Here is a 26,249-nt window from a genome sequence, read left to right on the forward strand (position 1 = left end):
ATCAAACTAAGCAAGTATGCCAAATGAGTGATTAGTCACTAGGACTCCAGAGCGGCTGTTGTCCTTCTTGTCCTACTGTCATTAAAATAGATTGTAGATAAAAATAAAATTATTTCTGGTGGAAAGAACAGACAATAATGCACAAACTCAGTAGTCCAGACAGCAGCGTGCATCACGACACAACCACACAAACATACACAAACACATAGAAATGCGTGCAGGTCCAGAAGGTATCGGATTGAAGGCTTAGTGTCTCAGATTAAGTTGACGGTTTATAAAGCTGTCTAACCATTACTGTCCTCATAAAACAGTGTGTGTGTGCGTGTGTGCATGTGTCTGTGCCTGTGCGTGCAAATAAAGCACACACATGTACATGTGTGTGTACATTTGTGTGTGTAAATTAAATTGCATTGAACCTAACAATGTAGCCAGGGAATGTGTATATATACAAATATATATACAATATAGAGCTGTTTTTTCTGGTGAGGAAGGATCACACACATTAACATTCTGAACTTTTCGAGGTCTCAGCTGCATGAAATGAAAACAAAACACGTGTGTTTCTTAGGTGAGAAATGCACAGAGAAGTCAAAGATAATATCCTGTAACTGTGACGGCTTGTTAACCCTCAAGCTTGGTTTCGTGTTGCACAGAACCATGAGATGCCGAATCATTGCGGCCTGATCTGATGTGATGTTTTTACTCATCAGCGTTGTTCACACAGCATCACTTCCTCTCTGTTTTGGCTTGTGCAAAGAAAGGCTCGAGCAAGTCAACAGCTTGAGTACAGTTACTCAGGAAAGTGTATGGAAGTCACTGACTTGTTTCCACAGCTTGGAAGGTAAACTTTAGAGAGACTACTCTTAAGTTGTGGAAATGCGCCGCAGAGGCAACCTGACACTTAAAGCGAGGGATGAGACAGGCTCTTGTCAAGTGTTACGGTGAGGTGACAATTCATTTACACTCATAAGACTGCATTCACAAGATACATGGAGAGCAATTAACAGTTAAGTGCTCTAGCATGCTGTGATGAATAGAAACACGTGTTGGAGCAGTTATGCATGCAGTTGCGCGTGGTTTTTAGTGAAGGGCTCAAACGTTTTCATTAGCATGTTGCACCTCACACTAATGAAAATGTTTGAGGTGGATTAGCTATAGCTCGGAAATTACATTAAATGTCTGACTAAAGAATCAATGTACAGGAGGAGCATTAATGAACCAAATAAAGAGAGACATGTTTCTGTCTAACCTGACTGCAAGTATGAATTTGCTTTCTCATTGGCTCTGACATTGACCTCTCCTTTTTGTGTCTCTGTGTGTTTACAGGTGGAGTCCAACAACCTCTCTCTCTCTCTCTCTGTCTGACTCTCTCTCTGTCTTCATCCACTATCTCTGTGTGTCCTTCTCTGTCGGCCTGTCTGTCTTTCTGTCCGTGCAGCTGAACAGAAGCATGCCTGTATGTTTGCCAACAGCACAAGCAGAAGCATTATGGAAGTGAAAGAGCGACGTCCATACTGCTCGCTGTCCAAGAGCCGCAAGGACAAGCAGGGAGCGTACACTGGTGAGGCAGCGCAGTCACTCACTCCTCCGCTCACATTCATTTCTTTCATTTCTTTCATTTGTTCAGTCAGTGAGTGAGCCAGTCATCCTTTTTGCATTCAGATATCCATTGCTGGCTTCAAATATATTTATTTAATGATTTTTCATATTCATTCATAATATACAATGTTTTCATTATTGCTTGCTTATCGTACGAGGTTTCTACTAATTCTTTGAACTTTTCACAGCCAATGAGATCATGACCAATTTAGATTTCATAGCAGTTCCACACAGTAAGAAACCAAAGAAAATTCTGGTTTCATGCAACCATGGGTCTTACTCAGTTTTGGCTCTGTTTGCTATCAGTGATATTAACATTGTACTTGTCAAACACCCAAAGCAGGCAAACGTGTTTAGAAGAGAAAACAGAGCTGAAATTATTACCACAACTGTCTGCTGTACACATCCATCACAGTTTATCAGCTACTACACTGTGGTTCCTGTGCAACACGTGATTATTAACAGCATTTTGAGTGAACTCATTTTTGGTTTTATCTTCAAATAAAAGCCAACCTTAACCCTCATAAATAAATCAGTGTAAAGTCAGTTGATGTGTAAGGGAATTTACAAAGTACATGAGAAAGGTCGTGGATGATTTTTCCAGCTGGCCTGAGGCTGTACGTCCAGTCCAGCTGTTGAGAAAGCATTCCTTCACACAGCAACATCTAACTTTGAAGCCATGGAATATTGGTTTTCAGGGCAGAATAGTTTCTGTTGCAGAGCAGATGAAGCAGGCGAGAATCATCCTGGATGCAGACAGCCTAACTGTCTCCCCAACAAGCATTCATCTGCTGTTAGGCAGTCCACACATCACAACCCGATCCTTGTGTTAGGTTTGAATAATGGCGCTGTATTGATATCTTGAATAGTTCCAAAACATTCTTCTGGTGTTCAGAATGAGCTTGCTGGCTTCACACAGCTGGAAACATCCTGAACATTTACCTCGTTGGTGATCAGTGGCTTCTCGTCAGGCTTTTGGACGATGTGGCTGAAAGAGGCACTGGTCCCACAGATGTTCGTTTATAGAACCAGTAAAGCCATGGAGCTCATCTGTTCCTGCAACACTCCACATCTGCTGGTGATCAGTGTCTGCAGCTCACCAAGAGAGTTACTGAGACATCGTTCCGTTTAAAGTCCCCATTATTCTAAGTTAGGCCCACGGGTCAAAAGTCTTTGAACTCTTGGGGGCAAAGAGTTTTTAAAGGTGGAATGACAGGTGATGCTTTTCATGCTGTAGGAACAGTGTGCTTCTTCAATGATTGCTTAAAAATGGCCTTACACTAGCAGACAGACTATGTCTTTACAATGGATGCCCATTTTGTCAGGACCATTAAGCTGAGGGGGTAACGGATACCTGGCAACCACTGACGCCGACTCCATTACCTTCCACCATTACTTATCCACCTCACCGAAATGTGAGGTTTGACTGAAACTGGGGACAGTTGTGAGATCTCACTAGCCCCCCCAAACAAGACATCAGATGAACATATTGCACTGTAAACCCATCATGAATGCCATGCCTTTAACTCTCAGGGCTTCTTAATACCTATATGTGTCTATGGGTCATGGAAACACAAACTGTAAATTATACAATCCAACCACAGCCTGGAAGATGAGAAACAGTGTCAGACGATGTTTCTTTTCAGGCTGTGGGTGAGTTTGCATGACTTGTGACTTTTATGTGTGTACCTGGTCATGTGTGCATATCTATCTATGGCAGGTTCATCAGGGGACAGTGAAGACTGTGCTATTGGCTCCCACGGACTCCGGGTCCCCACTCAGAAGTCCTACTCCTCCAGTGAAACACTCAAGGCCTTTGACCAGCACCAAGACCAGACCAGGTCAGAAGTGGGATGACACACATTGTAATGTCCCGATTTGTCTAACACACTGGGTAATACTCGACCTGTGTCATAGATGTGTGAAGCACCAAAACATATTCACAAATGGCATTAGATTGAGTAGACTAAAACACAAAAGCACATATTTACAAAGGTGATTTGATCTATGGTAGATTTGTTGCAGTGACACCTCTGCTGATGATGCCACAGGAGAACCAGTAGCTACTGCTTTTGTTGACCTGGGAGCATCAAAATAATTACTCTTACTTAATTAAAAATTTACATGTCTGCTCACGATATTGAACAAACCACGACAGAGTGCAGACGTGTCGGTGTGTTGATAAATGTATAAATGCCGGCTTTTATTACCATGATTTCCACTTCCATGAGCCATTATTTCTGGCTTCATAAGAGCGTAAACCAACATGATCTGTCCAAAGCATTTTCCACTTCCCCGGATAATTTTCGTCATATTGATTGACAGTTTTCATCTTAGTCAGCCTGTAGGGATTAAAATATACTGTACTCTTTGGTGTTGAGATCTGTGTTCAGTCTGGAATAGTTAGTGTATACGTGGTACGATCGAAGTTGAATGACTATAGTTTGACCTTTTTCTGGAGTTTTACTGGAGTTGTACTTAAACAATTCAGCCATAATCAGTCTGCTTTATTCTCAGAAAAGACTGAAAATGTATTTTAGCAGAGTGCTAAATGTTTACCAACTGTGCATGATTATCCAGCAAAAATCAGCAGAGCACATGATTTACAATATATGTCAGAAAAAAAAGAACACAATTCATTTTTCATTTTTATGCCACCTCCATGTATTCTTCATATAAAAAAGTTCTGTGGTTTGAATATCATTTAATACCAATACCATGAGACTGTAGCCCTGAAATGTCAGACCGCAAATGTTTGGCTTCCCACGCTGTGGTTTTATGTGTGTGTGTGTGTGTGTGTGTGTGTGTGTGTGTGTGTGTGTGTGTGTGTGTGTGTGTGTGTGTGTGTGTGTGCTTGCTCACCAGTCTGACTAAAATATGTATTTTTTATTGTGCATAGCTGAAATCAAGGGTTCAGTGTGTCTGCAAATTGTATAAAAGCAGATGTAGTGACAGTAAATGTGGCCAGGTTGGTACATGAAAGAGAAGAAAGTGAACAGCACGCAGACTGTTCACCTCTCTGAACACAGCTGGACTGAATGTCTCACTTCATTCCTGTTCTCCTTTTTAATTTCTCTTCCTATTTTTAGCTATTAAGCTTTTTAGCCAGGAATTGTCCACTTTAGCGTTTTTACTCTTCACTTGGGTTTTTTATACTTACATTATATATATTTCACACTCTATGAGATGTACAGTTATTGAACGCTGACACCCTCTGCTGAAAAAAATCATCCTTCACCATCGGCATTGTTTAAACTGTGTTTTGGACAACCAGACCCGCTTCCCTGTTTGATACCCATGAAGCCAACATAAGCACAAAACACAGGTGAGCAGGGAGCTGACTGGATTCATCCTGCTCTGTCTGTCCTGTTGACAGGCTGCTGTACGGGACGACCAAGGGACACAAGGACATGGTTCACCATGAACAGGATGACTATAACAGACAAGGTGAGAGTCCACACACACACAAACACACACACACCCAAAGCAACAAGGCTGAAAAGGGCTTCTGTTGGTAGCCTTGGCATCTGATCCTTGAAAAGGCACGGTAATTGCTTGTCAAGTCTATAATGCTCAGTTCTGACTGCTGTGAATTGTTTTGTTTCCAAATGGATTTTCTTTCTTTGGGCTTTGTTTAATGTGATTTTCATATCATGAGTTGAGGCTTGCATTTAAGACACTACAATTCCTCTGCAAAATTCTAATTTGCTTTATCAAAACTTAAGTTTTGGTATTTTGTCATTTGGTATTTTAGTGTGTATGTTAATGGTACATTAAATACAAATTATGGCTGATGAAGCCTATAATGAACAATTGAAAGTGACACATTAAAGCCTGAATCACATGAAAGAAATAGAGAAAAGGGTAAATAAAATGGCACATTAAATAGGAGAAAATGTTTCACCACAGAGTGCATCCATTGTTCTCCACCTCCAATTAACACAGCATCAATATTTGAAAAATGAAAAACTCATAATTACTCAATCATCTTATCGCCTTCGTTTTCACTGCTGGCCTAATTGGAGCTCATTTAAAATTAATATAACTTTTAATTGAATGGCAGCACTTGTTATCTCTTGTTGTGCCATTAATTACGGAAAGCTTTTATACTTTCTACTTTCATTTGCTGATTAAAGATGAAGAGGCAAATGCTGAGATTTTGCAGATAATTTGTCTTCTTTTCATTTCTATGTTAAAGGATTATCACATGTTATTTGACTGTGATTTCAGCCTATTTGCAGAAGGAGTTACTCCTGATGATTTATTAAATTTAATGAAGAAATTATTTTGAATTTATAATCTGTTCGTGAAATACTTTTCCTGGTTTGCATCTTTTCACAGCAGGTTTTTGAAATAAAGGAACAGAACCCTCGTTTCAACTCCAATTATTAAGCTTGTTTCTTTTGTTTTTGGAGGAACTGTAATTTTTTACAAAAAATGTTCCACGAGATGTAATTAAAAAGGCCTGCAGCGCTCTATTTGTCATTAACATATTCTGAGTATATGTCGATAACAAGTAGCAAGTAAAATTACTGTCATTTTAAACCCAATTTTGAATTTTACATTAAAAATACAACACAAGTGTTTGCAGTATTACACAGCATGATTATGAACTGTGTGTATGCTGTAGTTACAAAACAATTAAATCATATTTAAATGCACAAACTAAATGTAACACATTTATGCTCTGTCATTGTTGTTATGGCTCATTTAATTTTCATTTAATTTTTTTTTATTCGTGCAAATTATTTACAAATTATAAAAAACTAAATTTTCCATCTTTACAGTACAAACCATGAGACCCTCCCCTTTACACACAGGACACTAGTAATAATGTCCATGAATGCCTGTTTTTGTGGAACTGGATCAAAATGTCTACTTAGATTAAAGTCTTTCTATTACTAACCAGCATTGTTTCAATTAATTCTACATCATTAATCTGCCATTAGTCTCATAATGACGCCAATATTTGAGTCTTTCCATAGCTGAGGGTATAACATTGAGTTGTGGGGTTGATCACTGGTTCCAATAACATTTTATAATAGTCCAGCAGTCCAAAGTGGGAGGAGGGTGTTTCTCTCTTAATTCTGACCAGACAATACAATACAATAACATATTCCAAAATCATCTTTTCTTTTTTTTGTGCTGGGTTTGTGTGTGTCTTCAGCCTTTATCATTTTTTTTTGGTCCACAGTAAGATTTTGTGTTTGAATATGTACTGTTACTATGCTGTATAATTTAGATCTGAGTAAATGGCAGAAGAGAATTCATGCTCATTCTGCACAAATGACTAAACTCATGGTATTAAAGATACATCCTAATGCGTCTCGCACCACCTTCACAGTTTATGTCTTCAGAGCCTCCAGGCTTAAAGCACTTGTAATCTGTCTCTTCTCCTTTAATTACTAAATGAGATTTAAGGGATGTAGTCAATAAGTATCCACCTTCTCAGTCTGCTTTGTCTTCTGGGTTTCTGCTTCTGTTTTCTACAATTGTCTTTTTGTCTTTTTTTTAGTTTTGTCTCAAAGAAACATTTTTTTTTTCGTTGTAATGATTTTCTCTTTAATTAGTGCCCTGCCTGGCAGCGTTGCTGCAGATTTGCACAGTCTCATGCATAACCTAGTGAGGTGAGTGTGGACTCGTCGCAGTGAGCCAAAGCTTGTCTTCTTGGAAACAGAGTGCTTCTATCCTGCATGAGTCAGGCTCTCTGTACGGGTTGCAGCTGTTGTCAGTGTGTGTTTTCCTTTCTTAACTGAGATCCTTCTGTCCTTTCTGGCATACTCCCAAACGCAACACCAGGTGTGTCTGTGATGGTTAGGCCATTATAATGTGTGAGTAACTCATATGGCATGATTCGTCAATTAATCACTTCGCCGATCAATAGAAAATTAATTGAGGGCTATTTTGCTAATTTATCAATACAAGAAAATTATCAAGCAAAATAATAAAATATAAATAATTAATAAAACTAAAACATTCTCTGGTTGCATTTTGACAAATGTGAAGATTTGTTAGTTTTTAACACTGTGAATGGTGAACATTGATTATCCAGTTTACTGCAAGATGCCACCTTGGCTTCTGGGAAAGGGCGTTTTACATTATTTTATTTATAGCCAGATAATGAACCCTTTTGTGTATTTAAATGGGCTAAGAGATGAGAAGAGAACATGAACATGAGGGGAGCATTTTTTTTTTTACAATGTAAAATCAATCGAAAATATTCTTCAGCCTCATCACTACTTTTACCCACAGCTGAGGATGATTATCTCATGCGTGAAAACCTTTTTTTTTTTATCTAGTTTTCACTGTGTTTCTACTCATCTTTTGGAAAGTTATCACAGGCCTGTTGTGAGGCCTTTAAGTGTCATATCTGAAGGGAAATTCAAGGTACATATCTATTGAATTGCTTTTTTTAATTTTATTATGAAGGTTTCTCTGTCACATCTGCATCTCTCTCTGTTTCAGGTCAGCATTTCAGTCTTCGCCAGCTGGGAATCTGTGAACCACCATCACGTCGTGGCCTGGCATTCTGCTCCGAGATGGGCCTGCCCCACCACGGTTTTTCGGTCGGGACAGCCCAGGACCTTGACGCCGACAGTCAGGCTGTGATGTCACCAGAGCGCGCCATGCGGCTGTGGGGCCGCGGGGGTCTGGGTAAATCATCTGGGAGGAGTTCCTGCCTGTCCAGCCGCTCCAACTCAGTGCTGACTCTTACCGACACAGAGCATGAGAACAAGTCAGACAGCGACAATGGTAGGCTGTTTAACCTTTTTCTTTCTGCTTTTCTTTTCCTCTCTTTGCACGAAACTTCACCTAATAGTTACTTTTAACTGCTCGGGTTTTTCACAGCCTGATGCCCTTGTTGATATTTAGAGAGGGCGGCTGATGGACAACATACAGTATAATGCCAATATTATGCTGCTGTTTTTTTTACATCTGATAAAATACAACAATTTGATAATAATAACAAATGAAACACAAATGCTGAATATTTATTTAACACTACACACGTCTGCATGGCCTCTGTTTGCATCTGCACTCTGCTGTCAACTTATTCTAGTCCCATTAGAAAAATGTTTTCTTCTTGTTCCTACAGTTGAACGTTTGAGCTTCACTGAGCAGAATATTGTGTGTGCAGGGTCTGACACAATAAGGCTGTTTTCACATTCACCTGCTCAAAGTGTGCATTTTCTCTGTGCTAGCTGAAAATCCAGGTTTAAAGAGGCGGGCCTACTGAAATATCTGTGACATCATAACTATACATCAGAGATATCTACATATCAGATATCGGTCTTATTAACTGTTCAAAGCATTAATTGGTTTAGCATTAGGTTGTATTTTTTACACTTAGAGGAGTGGTCCATAATTCATTTCTCGTCTTGAGTGGCACCTTGTCTGCATCTTCTCATTCTGATTATGTCTAACTTTTCAGTCTTCATAAATACACATGGGAATTTGACTTTTGCTCATTTTGGATGAATATTGGATAGGTACATACTGTAGTAATGTCCAGGCTGTCTGAGTACTTTCACATTTCTCATGTTTATATGCAGTTTTCTCTCTGATCTACACACGAGCCAATGCCTCACATATGTCCATGACCTTCACACTGATATTTAAACTTATTTTTCAATAAGCTTGGAATCATCTTCAATCTTTTTAATGCATACATTCAATTCTTGCTAAACATTTGACAGGATTTAAATAAAGTTGGATGTTTTTACTCTTTCTATAAGGAGTTCTTTGTTTCATAGTGTCAGCAGAGACAAGAGCACTTTCCACCCTCTCCTTTATTTTATCAAACAAATTCTACATTTGCTGTGACTCTGCTGTGTGAGAGGGAAACACTGTGTTCACGATGTGTTCCTCATCTCATTTTCGTCTAAAGACATTAACTATAGTGGGAGTTAATGTCTGCCTGCAATCAGTGAAAGACCCAGTGGCCAAAAGCAGAAAGGAAAAGAAAAGAAAATAGCAGCAGGAAGTAGAACACAGTGTAATGTACAACCCAGATTCCTAAAAGTTGGGACACTGCATAAAAGAAAAATAAAAACAGAATGCAGTCATTGGCAAATGAACTGTTAACTGACAAAGTGTTCCCCTGGCCCAAATAATATCAATCTATACAGTCATGTGTTCACAAAGTGGTGAACCTCTCTCCATCCTTGCTTGTGAGTCTTTCCAGGATGCTCCTTTCAACCATGATACTATCACCTGTTACCAGTAATAATAATAACAATAGTAACAAGAAAAAAATATTTTTAAATATATTCATATAGCACAAGTCATGCATAAAATGCAACACAAAGTGTTTAATGTAAAAGCAAATAACAACACCTGTGATAAAACAATAAAAACAAGGAAAATGAAAATAAGGAACCCGTTTACCTGTGGAATGTTCCAAACAGGTGTTTTTGGAGCGTTGCACAGCCTTCCCAGAACTGTAGATCTTTCACATTGATATTTTCTGTCTATGTACACACCCCATGCAGTGCTCTTTCTGGTGATGGAATTGGGGGAGGAGGCTGGTACAGTAGTTGGGGGGAGGGATGCAGCAAAACACGAAAGAATGTCCTGCTAATTAATTTAATCAAATCCCAATTAAGCTGAGCAGCCATTTGTTTTTGTCCTTTTTGTGTGCTAATGTGTGTTTCAGGTCAGTGTGCACTTGTGATTGTATAGATGTATGCACGAATGTGCTAGTGTATTTGTGAAGTACCTCTCTGTGTGCCTGTATATATATATTTTTTGTGTTTCTGTGTGTGTGCATTTGTGTACATGTGAAGTGTATTCATTATCCTCAAGGTAGTTTTCCCTGTCAGGTGTGAATTTCATACTTAATAAAGCACTTGTTTTTGATATCACACACTGCACAGATGCACGAACACACGCACGCACGCACGCACGCAAGCATGCACGCACACGCACACACACAGTATTTTCATTAAGCTAGACGAACACACACACACAAAATGGGTTTTCATTAAGAGATGTGATGTTGTAATTAACAGTGAGATAAAGTGCTGAGTCACTGTATTTCCTATATTAAGTTTGATAATGTATTTATTAAATGGCATTATGCTGTTGATGTCAGTGCTCTGGAGGATACGCTTCCCTTCTCTAAAAGTGAGTAGTCGTCAAGTTTTCAAAGGCTAATTAACTCTTAAAAAGGCAGCTGTGTGTGTGTGTGTGTGTGTGTGTGTCTGTGAAGATGAAGTGGGTGGTATCCGTAGTGATATACAGTTGTGGCCCATGATAGTGGTGGCTGCATGATTTTTGGAATGGTGATTGACCCTGATGAGAGCGAAACAGCCAAACACAATTGATGGATAAAGCCCACTGACGTCCTGGACAAGAGCTGTGTCACCTCTTTTATTCTGAAGGGTTTGCATTGAAGCTAACGCCGGTCTGCACAAAAAACAATACTATGACAAAGCACTGAAGCCGATGTTTAACACGCTGTGGCTGAAGGCTTCCTGTTGAACCTGTCAAAGATCGTGGCCCTTTTCAACTGCAACAGCTTTCCCAGGAACCTTTGACTGCAGCATCTGGTTTCAGCTTTAGTTACTGGACTGTATATGAATCTCACAAAAATTCCCTCTTCTCAATGCAGCGCTCTCTGAATAACCATCGTTGAATTGACCTTCATCCTTTGTTCTCTGTGACCAATGTAGCATTGAGTCGTGTCTAAAGGCAGAGTATGTGAGACGCATGTGGTAGGACACTTAATAGCCACGTCGTAATATCCTCTTCTCTCACTGAATGGAGCTGATAGTGGAGTTATTGCACTGTGAACAGCAGATGACACATCACCTCCGCCGAGACACCTTTTGTTGCTCCGTCCCTTGATGCTGACCCCGGTTCACGGCAGAAAGTGAGCGTACCGGGGCGCGTCCACGGGTTCATGTGTGTACAGTAACTTATACCAACTCCTGTGATTCTATCAGTGGCTTTGTTACAAGAGGAAGTGATAGAAAAGATAGGTAACAGGGAGGGAAAGTAGAATGGGAGAGGAGAAGAAAACACAAAGCGGTTCAATGGATGTAGTAATTGAAAAGAGAGGCAGGGAAAGAATGAAGAACAGCAGAACGGGCAAAGGGAGAAGACTCTGCATTATTTGTTCTCTTGAGAGGAAATATTAGACCAGAGACGTCTGGCTGGCTCCCCAGTGGACACACACAAAAACGTGCACACACACACACTGGCAGACATAAACACTTTGTTGGTGTCTGGACCCACGGGTGCCCAGCTGCTGCTTGCCTGGTTACTTGATATTGTTGATCTCAACTACAGGGACAAAAAAGGAAGATGCATTTGCATTTTCTGTCCTAAACACACTGATAGTGTCTTCCCCTGACAGAAAAGCCCTTAAACACACAGAAGGACTTTTTTACAGTGCTTGCTCATTTTGAATAAACAGAAAAACTGGGTAGCTTATTAAAAAAACAATCTCATCAACAGAAAACATCAGCCATTGGAGCAAAACTAAGCCAAAGACTCTCAAATTATATAATAGTTGAGATGCGATGTCCAGCATGTGTGAGCTAAACAACAGATAAAAATGACGACACATTATTAATGTGTGCGTGGAAGGAATGACAGATGTCTAGTTTTGTGCCATAGTAAGCAGCTTAAAATATATTAGCTGACCTCCCCTGCCCAGGCTCTTTAATTCTAAATGTGTGCTCTGTGCAAGTGTGTGTGTGTGTGTGTGCGTTCCTGGTGTGTGAAGAGAGCAACGTCAAAGGGATGGACGGGGAGAGTGAAAAAGACACAATGTGATGGAAAGAGGGAACACAAAAAAAAGAACAAAAAAGGGAAAGAGTAAATAGGAGAGATGGAAGCAGACATGCGAATAGAGAGGAAGAGGGTGTATCTTGTCTTTGCTAACCAGATTACTTTACTATGTGTCAACAAAACACTTAATCCATTTGCCATCTCTAAGCTGCTTAACACTATAACTTTAGCTGTTATACAGACACACACACACACACACACACACACACTCACAGGAACAGAGGACACTCAGTGTGCTTTGACTTTGCAGCCAGCGGCGAAGTGCAGTTATGGATTTCATGCAAAATTGACCCAGAATCTAAAAGGGTTTCAGTTCAAATGCTCACATTTTTCAAACAGGTTGCACAAAGCCCAGCCTCAGCGTAATCTTAGCCCTGCTCATTTGATGTTTGAGACCTCTGCTTGACTTGAAGCTCACTCCTCATTTTATCTGTTCTATTCCTCTCTCCTTAATGGTGTTGTGTAGAGTGATGTGGCTTTTTTTAAATCACATTTTGCTTTGCAAGCCCTGCCTCATGGCTTCTTGTTTGTGCTACTTTAAAAACATGCACTGTACATCTCCAGTGTAGTTGTGAAATTGAGAGGCTGCATGAGAGTTTTGGAGATTTAATTGAGACCCTCATGTACACTACATGACCAAACGTATGTGGCCTTGTTTACTACATCACATACTGTAGTGTAGGCCAAGAAGTTGCAGGACACATGCACGACTTGGTCACACTTCGACATAAGTTACTAACATGCAAGCTGTCACCTATGAGGCAAAAACAAAATGGCATCCACTGCCGTCTGTTAGCGGCAGACCTCCGGTATGGCTGCCAGAGGGTGGGATGTGTCACCTGAAAGCTCTCCACTGATGGAGCAATAACCAGGAAGGCAGACAGATGGAGACAGACAGGGACATTACACACATGATGATGGATTGATCTGCTCATTCCCTGATTGCTGTCACTTCAGCTTGGTTCAGTTCAGTTCAGTGGCTGCTTTATTGTGAAGGTGCAGCGATGCGATCCATTGCCAAAGAAGGAGACAAAATGATTCCTTTCATGCAGAGCAGTAGCTAAACTAAAACAGCTTCTGTGGCCTTTACTTGTTCTGCATTCAGTGCTGTTGTCTGTTTCTGTGAAAGTACAACACTCATGTTTTACTGCTGAATTACACAATTACTCTGAAACAACATTAATGAAGCCCTTAAAGACAATTGGAGATTGTTGGATTATGTTTGAGAAAATAAGTCAGTTGTAATGCTCTCCCTGCGTCTCTATGGCGACCTGTGTCCACTCTGTTGTTTGAGCCTCAACTTTTCTCTCTCTGCCTCTCATTTCCTCCTATTCAGAATCTCAGTCTTTGTCTCACTCCTTTTGATTTCACTACTTCCTTTTAAGATTTCTAAGTGGGGAATTGTGGCCTATGGACTGTAAGAGTGATTCTATTTTTTATCAGTCCATTACTGGACACAAGTTGGCAAGATCTTTAGAAATCACCACACGTCTTAAAAGAGATGAAGAATGGCCACAGCTGATGTTCTCTGTGAGCTTTTATAAGTGGCATGATTGGAAGAACAGTGTGTAAAATTAATAGTCCAGTCTTGATGTTGTTTATGACTTTGGAAATGGCCACTTAGAGTAGTACTTATGTTTGAGTTGTAAGAATTTAAGGGCAAAACAGAATAAAAACATGCTACTTAGCTGTGCTACACTGACACTGTGATAACATTTTGATTGTATCATTTGGAGAATTGCTGTAGAATTGTTGAGAAGAGGAAAATCAGCATGGGGCTGTGTTCAAATGCTGGATAATGACATTATGACTGAAAAATCAATGTGCGTATCACAGTTCAAAAAGCAGACACAAGTAAATGAAGTGTAGACAATAGTTTATTTTACAAATGATATGTGAAATTAGTCTAGTCAGAAGTCTTTGGTGAGACTCCACAACAGAGGGTTGTCTGTCCTCAGTAGCAGCCAGACAAATCCCTCCATGGAGTCCAGACACTGGTGGTGGCTGATGACTCTGCTGGGACTGATGAAATGATGAAGCTGATGAATCTGCGAAGACTGGGTGATGATGGGGAGATGGAGGGGCACGCACAACAGCACCAAGAATGAACAAATGCACACTTTAAGCTTCCTGACTGAACTTTCGCTCGACCTTCATTTCAATCACAAGAGAGACATGTGAATGAGCTAAAGACAGGGAGCAGCAAGATAACTTTAACAAACTTTATTTGTATAGCACCTTTCCATTAAGAAATACACCTCAAAGTGCTTTGCAACAAAGAAATCACATGCAACAAGAGCTTCACATAAAAAAGACAGAATGGACATGAAAACAGAATGTATGTAAAATAAGATGGAGAATAAAAAACACTGAACAGTAGTAATAAAACCTAAAAATAGATTACATAGAATGCATAAACTCAAGTGAATAGTGAGACAAGTTTTTAGTTTTCTTTTACAAATATTCAGCTGATATCTGTAGGTTGTGTGTTCCAGAGCTTTGGGGTGTAATTAACAAAGGCTGCGTCCCCAACTTTCAACTGTTGCTGGAAACCTCCAATAAACCAGCAGCAGATGTTCACAGTGTTCTTGAAGGTAAATAACAAACAAGGGATTTAGCAATGTAGCTTGGTCCTGGTCCATTAAGAGCTTTGTATACAAGGAGGAGGACCTTAAAATCAGTTCTGAAAGTCACAGGAAGTCAGTGCAGAGCAGCTCAAACTGGACTAATGTGCTCTCTTGGTTCTGGTTAATAGCTGAGCTGCAGAGTTTTGAATGAGCTGAAGTCTCTCAGGGATTTTTCAGAAGGCCAGTAAATAATGAGTTACAATAATTGAGTCGGCTTGAAATAGAGGAATGGCAGTCCCCCAAAATAAAAGGTATAACAGTAAATAGACAGAAACAGAGCATGTCCTGTGACGGCGAGGTCAGCACTGACCTGGACAGCTTCTTTTTTTCTCGGTCTCCTTTGTTTGGCCAGCAATGGCTAGAGCGTTGTCAAACCTTCACGTCTCAAGACAGACATTTGATGAGATCTGATCCTCGATCCCCCATCTGATAGATTTTACTTTTGTATGTTTTAGACTTAGACTTGAAAGGACAGAATTCAAAATCAATGTGATTGCAATTCAAGCACTCCAACTTCCCAGGGTTAATTGACAAGACTACAGAAGTTTGGGAGAAAAATGAAATCTGAAAAGGTAAGGACTTCAACATGACCTGGCACTTGAGGGGCTGTAATTCTTACATTTTGCAGGACAGATTTCAGGACAGGGTGCACAGCCTCTATTGATGATGCCAATGACTGCGTCGTTGTTGCACTGAACTGCATGTGTTTGCATCGTCAGGGCTTCCCCCACACCTGACAGGCTACTGCAGTGGCACAGAGTGCAAGAGGAATGAAACTTGGTGAGGGAAAGAGGCCATCTGTTTGCGTACAATTGGCCTTGAAACTAACCTCCATCTGTGAGAAAGTTTAGAGAGTCAGAGAACGAACCAGATCACCAGAGAAAAACATTTCACTGATCCAGCAAACGAAAACCAAATCCAAGCGTCAATCATCACTCAAAGAAATAATGTCATGCAAGAAAGGCACAAACGAGAAGTTTCCAGCAGTCTGGAAATGAACGAGTGACCTTGGGATCAGCATTATGGAATTCAGATGGCCAAGGAGAGAAAGCATTTGTTGTTTCCTTACGTCTTTTGGTCCAGTAAAGGACTGAATCAGTTTTAGGAATGTGCTAGAGTTGGAAGTGAAGCTCTCATTTCTACAGTGTCCAGTGTAATGGCCAGGAACTGAAGGCGAGTAACTGGACCAATAGTTTTCTCGTCAGGGAGGGGAAGGCCTAATGATTGAACAGAAGAGAGGGAACTCGGACTCTGTTTAAAAGAATCCAGCAAAGGGCCTCGGAAACTTGATTAAAAACGGAAGGACTGCTTTTACAGCCAAGTGTAAGTGTACTGCAAAGTGCAGTTTGGATTCCCATCTGTGCAATATCACAGATGCTTTCAAAATACATCCAATACACCCTTCACAGTGGCATCTTTTTTGGCATCTCTTTTCTTTGAAAAGCTATAACCGGCTAGCTTAATAAGCTTTAACTATTGTCAACGTTGGAATTACGAAGAGAGAAAAGGATCAGTTGGAGTGAGGAGCAAAAAGATCAAATATAAGTCTTTTCTTTCTGGAATATATTCTTATTGCTACTCCTATAGAGAATGGCCAAGAGTTGAAAGGGCCAATTAAATAATCTTTATTGAGCTCCTTTTTGAGTAGCTGTGACACTATGGCTGGCTCTTTCACAGCAGAGCGGAGGTTTTTTGACACGTATGAGGAGACCAAGGATGATGCTACCCCTACATTAAACCCTTGGGAAAGCCCAGCCAGCCAATGATCAACGAACACAGAATCAGGATGACAAGACAGTTCTGATGTAAGAGCAGGGATGTGTATCGGAGTAGAAGGGTGGATTTTCAGTAAGTCTTTGCACCACAAAAATTCTGCCAAGGGTGGAACTGCAAATGTAAAGAATAACGCGGTAAGTCCACACATGTTGGTGAAATTATTGCTGGGGCTGGATTTAGGCAGGGCCCGTGCTCATGGGAAAAAAAATAGAACATAGACCAGAGAGATGCTGAATGACCTGTAGAGCCGCGAGTAGTTGATGAGGCAGCTTTCAAACCACCTGCCCAACAGTTCAGTGTCCAGTTCAAGCAGGTGTTAGACTGAGAAATGTTAAGTGCTGCTTTGCTGCAGAAACCTTTGTGGTATTGACAAAATACACAGTTCCCATACATTAAGTTAAAGTCGGATGTCAAAGCCAAAGAAGAGTCCAGGTCTCGTCTCTTGACAATCTGAGGTCGGCAGATTCTTCCCTGTGGCAGCTTTGTTTTCACATGCAGGAGGAAGGAGAACCAGACCAATAAGGTTCATGTCTTTACCAAGCCAAATTTTTGAGAAATGTGTGCTCCAGAAAGAACATCCGGCCTACGTAGCATGGGAGCAGAGACAGAGGTCGGTGAATGCTGCGGTAGGGCCACTTGTGGTGGAAAATCTCCAGAATCTCTGAACCAGCTTCATTGTGATGAGCAACAATTCGAGCAGCCGGTGGAGCACAAGTCAATTCAGATCAGAGTCTGACATCATGAGATGAGATGATACCCAAACATGAACCCACCATAAACAACCTGCATAACAGCAGCATGAACAAACAGGCAGAGAGACAGCCAGCTTTAAAAAGATGGTAGGCTAAAAACGATGGTGTGACGATATGCTACCGTCTGACTCATTATTTACACAAATCTTACAAAAAAGCTGCACAACTCAGTACATTTCCATACTCCACTCAGCTTCACAGTAGTAGCAACATAAATGAAGTTTGTTTTTATGTTGAATTATTGCATACAGTATGTACAGTAAAACTGAAGCCAATGTGCTGTAGCCACACCTGGACCTCTTTGATCCACATTTTAGTCTAATTGATATTTTGATTTCATCAGATCAGATTTTGTTAACATTGACTATATGTATTATCATTATTGTTGTCGGTGTGAAACTGGTCTGAGCTCAGTATATATGAAATATTTGTCTTATCATTTTTCTCACTTGAAAAGTCATATTGCATCTGTGCTGTTCATCTATTCTTTAGTGTGTGTGTGTGTGTGTGTGTGTGTGTGTGTGTGTGTGGCAGTGGAGGGGGGACAAATTCCATGTGCTGTTTAGAATAATATATATTCCTTAAAATATTTATATTGCAGGCTTATTAAACTATACATCAGGTAGTCCTAACACAGTGTGCACATACTCACAAAATATTTACTCGTGCTATTACATTACAAGAACTTCATATATTAGATAGTTACCCAGTACAGCACACTCACACTACTTACAAATGCACACACGCGCACACACACACATACATAGAGGAAGGAGGCAACAGCTGTGACTGCAGGAGAAGACAGATCACTGCAATAACCAAGGTGCATATGTAAGTATGGAGAGATTATACATGCACATTCACAGGATGCATTTGAAGACATTTTCCTGTCCTCCATGATGCAGTATTGATACACATAAATGACTGGTTATGCTTGTGCACAGCTGGCGCTGAATGGTTAACACAAAGCAGCCTTCAGGAATAATAGTACGACTGCAGACAAAGACTGTAGTTATTAACTGCAGATGCATTTCAAGCTCATCTTTCACAGTCTTCCAAGACTGGCTGGTTGTGTCTGTGTGCCAACGCATGTGTGCCAGTGGAAGTTTTCCACCAGCAAGTCAAATGCACTCGAGTTCACAGGATGCATGATCCTCACATACACTCATATACACACACATACACTCATATACACACACATACACTCATATACACACACATACACTCACACACAGCCTTGGTGCCAGTCATATTCAATAGCAATCTAGTGCTGACCAGAGAAATCAATGAATAACAGACTAACTGACTAGAGGGTTTAACTTTGGCGCCGCTTACATGGACAAAACACTTCATTCCATCAAGTGTCTAACATTAAATCATTCACCATACAGCATCACTCTCTCGCTTCTTCCTCTCCTCATTCTCACATTTCATCCCTTCTTCTCTTCTCTCCTTTTTTGTCTTTTAATTTTTTTTCATCTTTGTTTCTTGCTCTAAAATATAGTAAATATACAGTAATTGATAAAGGCTTCAGACAACAATAAAGCTAATAGTCCAATGTAATAAAGGCAGACTGTTTACACCCCTGAAAATCTACTTGCTATTCAAATAAAGGGTGACACTTTCAATGCAAATAATCAGTCAATTCAAACTAATCTCGAGAGTTTTGTAAATTTTACATTTTTTACGATACCAATAGTCATTAATCTATCAGAGGCTACAAGGATGCAAGCAACAAGTCTTCCAGCCTCCTTCCCTTAGTTCACCCCCTCTGTTTTCCTCTCTTCTTCCTCACTTCACTTGTGTTTCTCAAAACCCATTTAGGCAGAATCCATTACCAGAAGTGCAGAGGGAGAGGGGGTGAGTGAGGTAGACATAGAGGAAGAGAGAGAGAGAGAGAAAGAGAGAGAGAGAGTTTTCAGCCTAATAAATTCTACAGCAGGGTTTCTCGGTTGCACTGAGTCTTGGGACCTGATAGATGATGGCCTTTTTACTTGTGGTGACAGGCGAGGCTTTCACTGCAGCTCTGCAGAAACCTCATACAGTAACTCAGTTTAGCTGTTTTTCTTTTTGTTTTGCCCAAACTACTTTATCTCTTGGATGCAGAGAACATGCTGAACTCCAAATATTTCTGAATTTTAATGCTGCCTTGCGATTCAGCAATGGTAGAAGATATCAGGATTTCCATTAAAAGTCCGGAGAAGGCATCTCACGGGAAACTCTCGCTCTCTTTTCTCACATTAAAGTAGTGTTGATATGGACACTGATGGGACATTCACTCCACGCTAGAAATGAAACTTGAGAGTGAAATCCAAAACAGGATTGACTGAGGCCCCGGCCACAGAAAACTGAGTCCAGTTTGCAATGGGACTTACTACACACACTCTACAGTATGACATGCAGCACAGCGTGTGGGGTTTTCAGTTGTACAGTGGCACTCAAAGCTCTTGACTTGCCAAGCGTGGATGTAACAGTAGCTGAAAGGTGAAGCTAATTCATCGATTAGTCAATCAATAGAAGATCAACTATCTTGATTATCAAATGATTTTTAATATTAAAGAAGTTATTTCTCAAGCAATCATACCAAAGCCTGGTGCAGACCTGGATTGAACTTGGCCGTCATTATTGGGCATTGCAGTGTTCAATATGAAAACATATATCACTTCTGCCATTCAGGATCATTAAGCAGACAATTTAGGAATCATTCAAATATTCTCTATTCACCACAGCGATCTGCATTTATTTCATCTGAATGGTTTAGAGTTGTTTAGTCCCTCCTCAAGAAACACATTTTGTAAGAGAATTGCAAACATAACTGAAAAATGGCCGGTGTGTATAGGTTTGGCTTGGACAATCGATCATGAGTGCTGAATTTGTGAACCGTCTAAAAAGACAATTCAGTTTCTGGATCTTTTTTTTCTTGTTTTCCTTTCCTCCTGGGTTCAAATGATTTCCTTTTGTGATAACATAATAAGGTCATTGGATCAGAGCTCATGGAAGTTCAGCAAAGGGAGAAAGGTGCGATGCTTTGTCCCTGTGAATATGAATTACAGCTTAGTGTTTTCTGCCAAGTGACGAGATATTTTTGTGCTGGGTGTTTGCGTGTGTGTGCACAGCGGTGTGCATGTCTGTCTGGAGGTATTGAAATTATTCAAGGTGAGAACTGAGATCTGATACGAAGCAGATCAAGTTCAGGTCGGGTTTCATATCTGTCACACTGTAATGGGAGTATTGATGAAGTGTCATGTGAGAATTACACAAACACACACGCTCTTTGAACCTCTTCTTCCCTCTTCCTTTTTTTTTATAGACAACACAGTATCCACCTGTTTTTGTTGTACACTGCTATTCCAGCTCTCTCTCTCCCTCTCTTCCCCCCCCCCCCCCCCCCCCCCCCACACACACACACACGGACACACAGAGACACACAATCATTAGGTTCTGTGTAATAGCTGGATCAATAGCTGTGCTGTTCTTACAGGATCATTTGGCCTCTGAAGCAAATGCTCTGACAGCCACTACATCATTAGGACATTACCACTCGCCCGCTCTCTCTTCCTCTCTCCCGTTGTCTCTCTTTCTTTGCCCCCCTCTCTCTCTCTCCTTCTCCCTCTCTCCTTGTCATTTTTGCCATGCATTCTTTTTCCTCTTTCACTGCTTCCCTTTGACTGACACTGCTTTCACACAAAGCTGCGCACATTTCTTTTGATGCTCTTTGTGCTGTAGTAGCCCCTCATTCTCACAGTACTCTCTTTATGTTTCATGTGTACATCACAGAGGATACACTAAGACTTTAACGTGGAAATGAAAACCTGTCTGAGACAATGTTCTTTTGTGCTGATATGATCTTACAGTAGGTGCATCCCTGGTGACCACTAAGATTCAATCCCCCATCGTGAACGAATTCTGTCACTTTGAGCAATGTGATTTGTCAGCAATTACAGTACCGTGGTGGCACATCAATTGTGCCTCTGCTAACAGAGATAATTAAATACACTGCAGAGGGAATTGGGAAGTAAAGTGTTTATTGTATAGGAGGGACAGCTGTGTGTGTTTATTAGAGGCCCCTTTCTTCGACTGAGATTCATTTAAAGATTAATCAACTGTTCTACCTCTACCATCCTGTACAGGCCAGTGACACCCAAACCAACAGCAAGCAGTCTGAGAGTGACAATAGGAAGGCAAGTGAGCATTTGGAACAAACACATGAACAGATTTATTTAAAATTAGGAAAAGATGACTTGAATTCAATGCACCAATTACCTAAAGAAGTAATGATTTTCACTGTAAATGTAGAAATAACCACCATTCTATAAGTGTCTCACCCCACCTCCCCCCTGTCTCTCTCTCACACAAACACACACACAATCTAGCCTTCCCAAAAGTGTCTGGAAAGCTAGTGATAGTGCGGCTGACCTCAGCATATGGGTGATTTTACTGAGAAACTTCACATACCCCCCCCCCCCACACACACACACACAAACACACACACACACACACACTGCCATGTTTTCTCCTTATTTTCATCTCTCTTAGTCACATACAAACTCACACTCTCCCACATTGCCTTGTCTGTCCTTGGCAGCTTTTTCTAGTGTCATATGGCTTCCACTAAATGTGATTATGACACTAACAAAGGCTGTTTAGCAGAATATGTGTGTCTGAAAATGTGTGTGTGTGTGTGTGTGTGTGTGTGTGCAGGCCTGTTGAGTGGGTAGGCCAGTCTGTCTGTCTCTTAGACCAGCCAACTTAAAACGACACATAGAATTGTTCCCTTTCTCTCACAGATTCTCTCCTGTATAGCTTTACCATAATATACAGAGCAGCTTCATGTGAAGTAAATACATTTATACAAACAGTTGAATCGTGTCAGTAACAGCTCATAAAAAACATGGAAATATGAAAACCCTGATTCTTTATGTTTGCCTCTGAGTTATGTTTAATCTGCACGGATTGTCAGAATTTTCCTTCTTTTCCACCTTCATCCCTGTGTCACTCATAGTGTGACTAGTCACACAATGGCTGATCAGAATATTTTGAAACAAAGTGGTAACACAAAAGCACGGTATCAGAAAGCTCCTATATTCTTAAGAAATTAACAAGCTCTCTCAACTAGAAATCCCAGTCCCTCCCCGTGATATGGGCTCTTGGTACAGTCTAATTGGCCACTGTTTCCTGCGCTCGGGCCTGACAAGATGTTCCTCCAGCAGTCTCAACCAGCAGTGGCAGCCTCAGCACTGTGAACTCAAAAAAAGATGATGAAGAAGAAGAAGACAAAAATGACAAAAACAATTTATGGCAAAGACGACAAGAGTGCAGTATGGGATTAATATTTTTAGACCCCTTGAACTATGGTTCAGACCCCGCCAGAATCAGTTAACAGTGCTGCATGTTAAAGAGACCATGAGGAGCAAAAGCCAAATCTTAATGCCTGTGAATATTGTGAATATGTGAATATAAACTGACGAGGTCCAGTTGCGAACGATTGAATGCCCTAAAGCCCCCAAATCTTAATGTAATAATCTGTAAGTGATGCTTGTTGTGCTTCACTTTTACATGTGACCACAAAACACGCCTGATTAGTTCCTCTGTGGGATCGCTTTACAGTTGACTTAGTGATTTGCCGTGCATGAAACAGTACCAGTGCAACACTGAAGCTTGGTTTTCCAAATTTGACCTATGCATGGATTACAGTGATGAATTCATGAAGATGGCAATGGACATCCTGAATACAGTACAGTCAAACAGCAACATACAACAGCTTTAGACATCATTATTATATTTATACATCATTAAACGCCATCGTCAACATCATTGAACATGTCACATACTTTGAAAAGCTGCTTGGCTCAGATAGGACAAAGTGACAGAAGTGTAGTCATGTCTTGTAGTGTGAGCGACTTGCTAATCAGTGATGTCACAGGGTTACTGTATATTTAACAAAATAGAGGGTGTTAAAGTCATGAGTAGATTTCTCTGGGCAGTTTTTATTTTTTAGTTTTTAACCACAAAGTAATTACTGAGTGATAGATATTGATCAACAAACCCTATCAATCCCAGATATGCCCATCCATTTTTACTAGGAGGCAATAAAACCCTTTATTGTTCCATCTTTAAAGGCTGCAAGTGGGATGTTGGCTGGGGCACAATAAACAGCCGGTAACCAAATGAGGAAGTCAATCTCTGACAGATTAAACAACACAAACCAAAGTCATTACTCTGTGAAACAATGAACCACCATTAGAGGAAAGCTTTAACTCGCCCCATAAAATGAGCTAACTAAAACAGAGCATGTCATCGTCAGACAAGTGAAACCAGTCAACAAACAATTTAGAAGCTAAATCAAAAGCAACGCTGCAAGATGTGTATACATTTCCTGTTCCCATGACTTATTAACATATGTCATTAATATAAAATGTTGTTAAGGTAGATTTTTCAAAGACAGATAAGAGCCCTCTTCACATTTTCAAGCCTGCCTGCCTACCATAGAGCCATGTGTGTGTGTGTGCGTGTGTGTGTGTGTGTGTGTGTGTGTGTGTGTGTGTGTGTGTGATAGAGATGACAGGTTAGTGGTTGCCAGACACACACACGCATGCACGGGGGCACGCATGTGCAGCCCTCTCTGCTTCCATCTCCATCAGCGGGATGAGGGGATGGAGGCTTTTAACTAATCACATCATCCTGAAGGAGAGAATAAAGGAGAGAGTGAGAGAAGAAGAACGGGAAGGAGCAAAAAAATCAAACGCTTGTGTGAAGGGAAGGTGAAACATTTCTCATGAATGAGTCATCCATTTTTATTACTCCACCTCTTTCTTTCTCTCCATCTCCCTCTCTCGGTCCCCTGTCTCCATCGCCCCCCCCACCACCACCCCACTCTCTCAGGTCTTATCTCCTTCATATTGCACAGTCAAGGTATTTGTAATCCGCTTATACTTGTTCAGCCTTCTTCTACATTGTAACATAATATGGGCCGTTCCCCTGTACGTGTGTGTAATAGATATAAGGTAACAGTATTACTGTATTTAGCACCTGCCATTGTGCATCTCTCTTTTTCTCTGTATCACACACACACACACACACACACACACACACATACACACACATACACACATACACACATGCACACAAACAGACAGATGCGTATGAAGAATTTAAGGTGGAACATAGTTGTTACTGTAAGCCATTAGGGACCATGATGTTCATGGTTTTGTGGCAGGTCGCAGTTTCCACTGATCTGCACTCTCATCATCTACCACAAGATACTTCTATGTAATATACATCTATGCACGATACAGTGTTCTGCTGTGATGATGATTCCCAGTGTTTGTCCACTTATATTCAAACAATATCAAAATCTAGTGATTGCCATGAAATTTAATGTGTTTATTCATGATTCCCAAATGTTGAACCCCTTTGAGTTTGGAGATATGATGACCTGTTCTGTGGTGGCCCTGTGAGAACAACGTCTTTTTATTTATTTATTTTTCCGTTTTTTTATGTTTGGGTTTTGGGTTTTCCGCAGCTGCGTTGAGTTCTTGATGAAGATTATGAGTGCACTGTTAGCTTTGTATAGTCTTGTAGTCAATCTAGGCTGTGCTCAGGTTGGTCTGCCAGTCTACGAGTCCTGGGTGACTGCTCTATCGACCAGTAACTGGCTTTGCCTTTCCGAGCTTCTGAGCCCTCTGCACCTCTGTTGGTGGACTAACGTCCCTCCAGGTTTTCTTGATCTGGGCTTCCAAACTTCTTCACAATGAGGGGCACTCACCTTGATCCTGAACTCAGGTATCTCCAGGATTACAGATGCAGTGGCAGATATGAGTTCTTTGGGTTCAGTGATGGTGGTAATGGTGGATGGTGAGAACCACTTTGTAACATCTGCAAGTGTCTCTTCCGATGGGCCTTCGTCAGTGAGCTGGGGTAGTCGCATCCAGGGATTTGCTGGAATTGCTCTTATTGAAACCTTCTATTTGTTGATAAACCTACGCTCTCTCTGAACACACAGCATGTACTCCCTGAAGCTCCTGGTAACAGCTTTGTATATGAGACCAAAAGAGAGAGAAAGAAATATGAGAGAAAGAAGGAAAGTGTGTTTTAGTCTCTTGAAAAACATTTTCAGTAGTGGATTTAAATAACCTGGAGCAGTTTCAGGCTGTTGTTCTCATAATGTGGGTACATATTTGCAGCTAAAATTCTAAGGACAATAAAATTGGTGGAATTCTGTAAAAGCACTCATACATACCACTTAGCAGTTCAGTGTGTAAGATTCAGGCAGAGCGACGGCAGAAATGGAATATAATATTCATGAGTTTTCATTAGTGCATAATGTAAAAGTAAGAATAAGAATTGTTGTGTTTCGTTACCTTAGAATGAGCAGTTTATATCTCCAGAGAGCGCCCATCCTCTTCCACCACATGGTCACTGCATGTCAACACAAAAATCTGGTTTTGCTTCAGTGAGACCTTGACCCTAAAGTTTAGACGGGTTAATTTTAAAACAGGTGTCTTATAGTCTAGATTAGATCTTTCTGTTAAAGTTAACTCCCCCTTTCCTACACACTGTAACAAATTCAGTATTTTACAAACCTTACATCCTGGTCAGTGGCGCCTTTTCCTCCATAATGACAGAATAGCTCCCTCTGTCTCTACTCATCACACCACCATGCACTCTCTCTTTTTCTCTCCCGCTCTTGATAATTAAT

The 26,249-nt window shown here is 40.6% G+C and overlaps 1 protein-coding gene across 1 annotated transcript in view; it reads left to right on the top strand.

Annotated features, from left to right (window-relative positions):
* Nucleotides 1-1,488: 1,488 nt before the first annotated feature.
* Nucleotides 1,489-26,249, top strand: part of LOC121604810 (teneurin-3) — a 34,259-nt gene continuing 9,498 nt past the window's right edge. Inside the window, exons 1-4 of the mRNA XM_041934424.1 lie at nt 1,489-1,561; nt 3,320-3,440; nt 4,976-5,046; nt 8,065-8,352. Coding sequence (XP_041790358.1) covers nt 1,489-1,561; nt 3,320-3,440; nt 4,976-5,046; nt 8,065-8,352 — 553 coding nt within the window. The remainder of the gene's footprint in view (nt 1,562-3,319; nt 3,441-4,975; nt 5,047-8,064; nt 8,353-26,249) is intronic.

Source organism: Chelmon rostratus, chromosome 3 (assembly GCF_017976325.1).
Source record: "Chelmon rostratus isolate fCheRos1 chromosome 3, fCheRos1.pri, whole genome shotgun sequence".
Taxonomy (NCBI): Eukaryota; Metazoa; Chordata; class Actinopteri; order Chaetodontiformes; family Chaetodontidae; genus Chelmon; species Chelmon rostratus.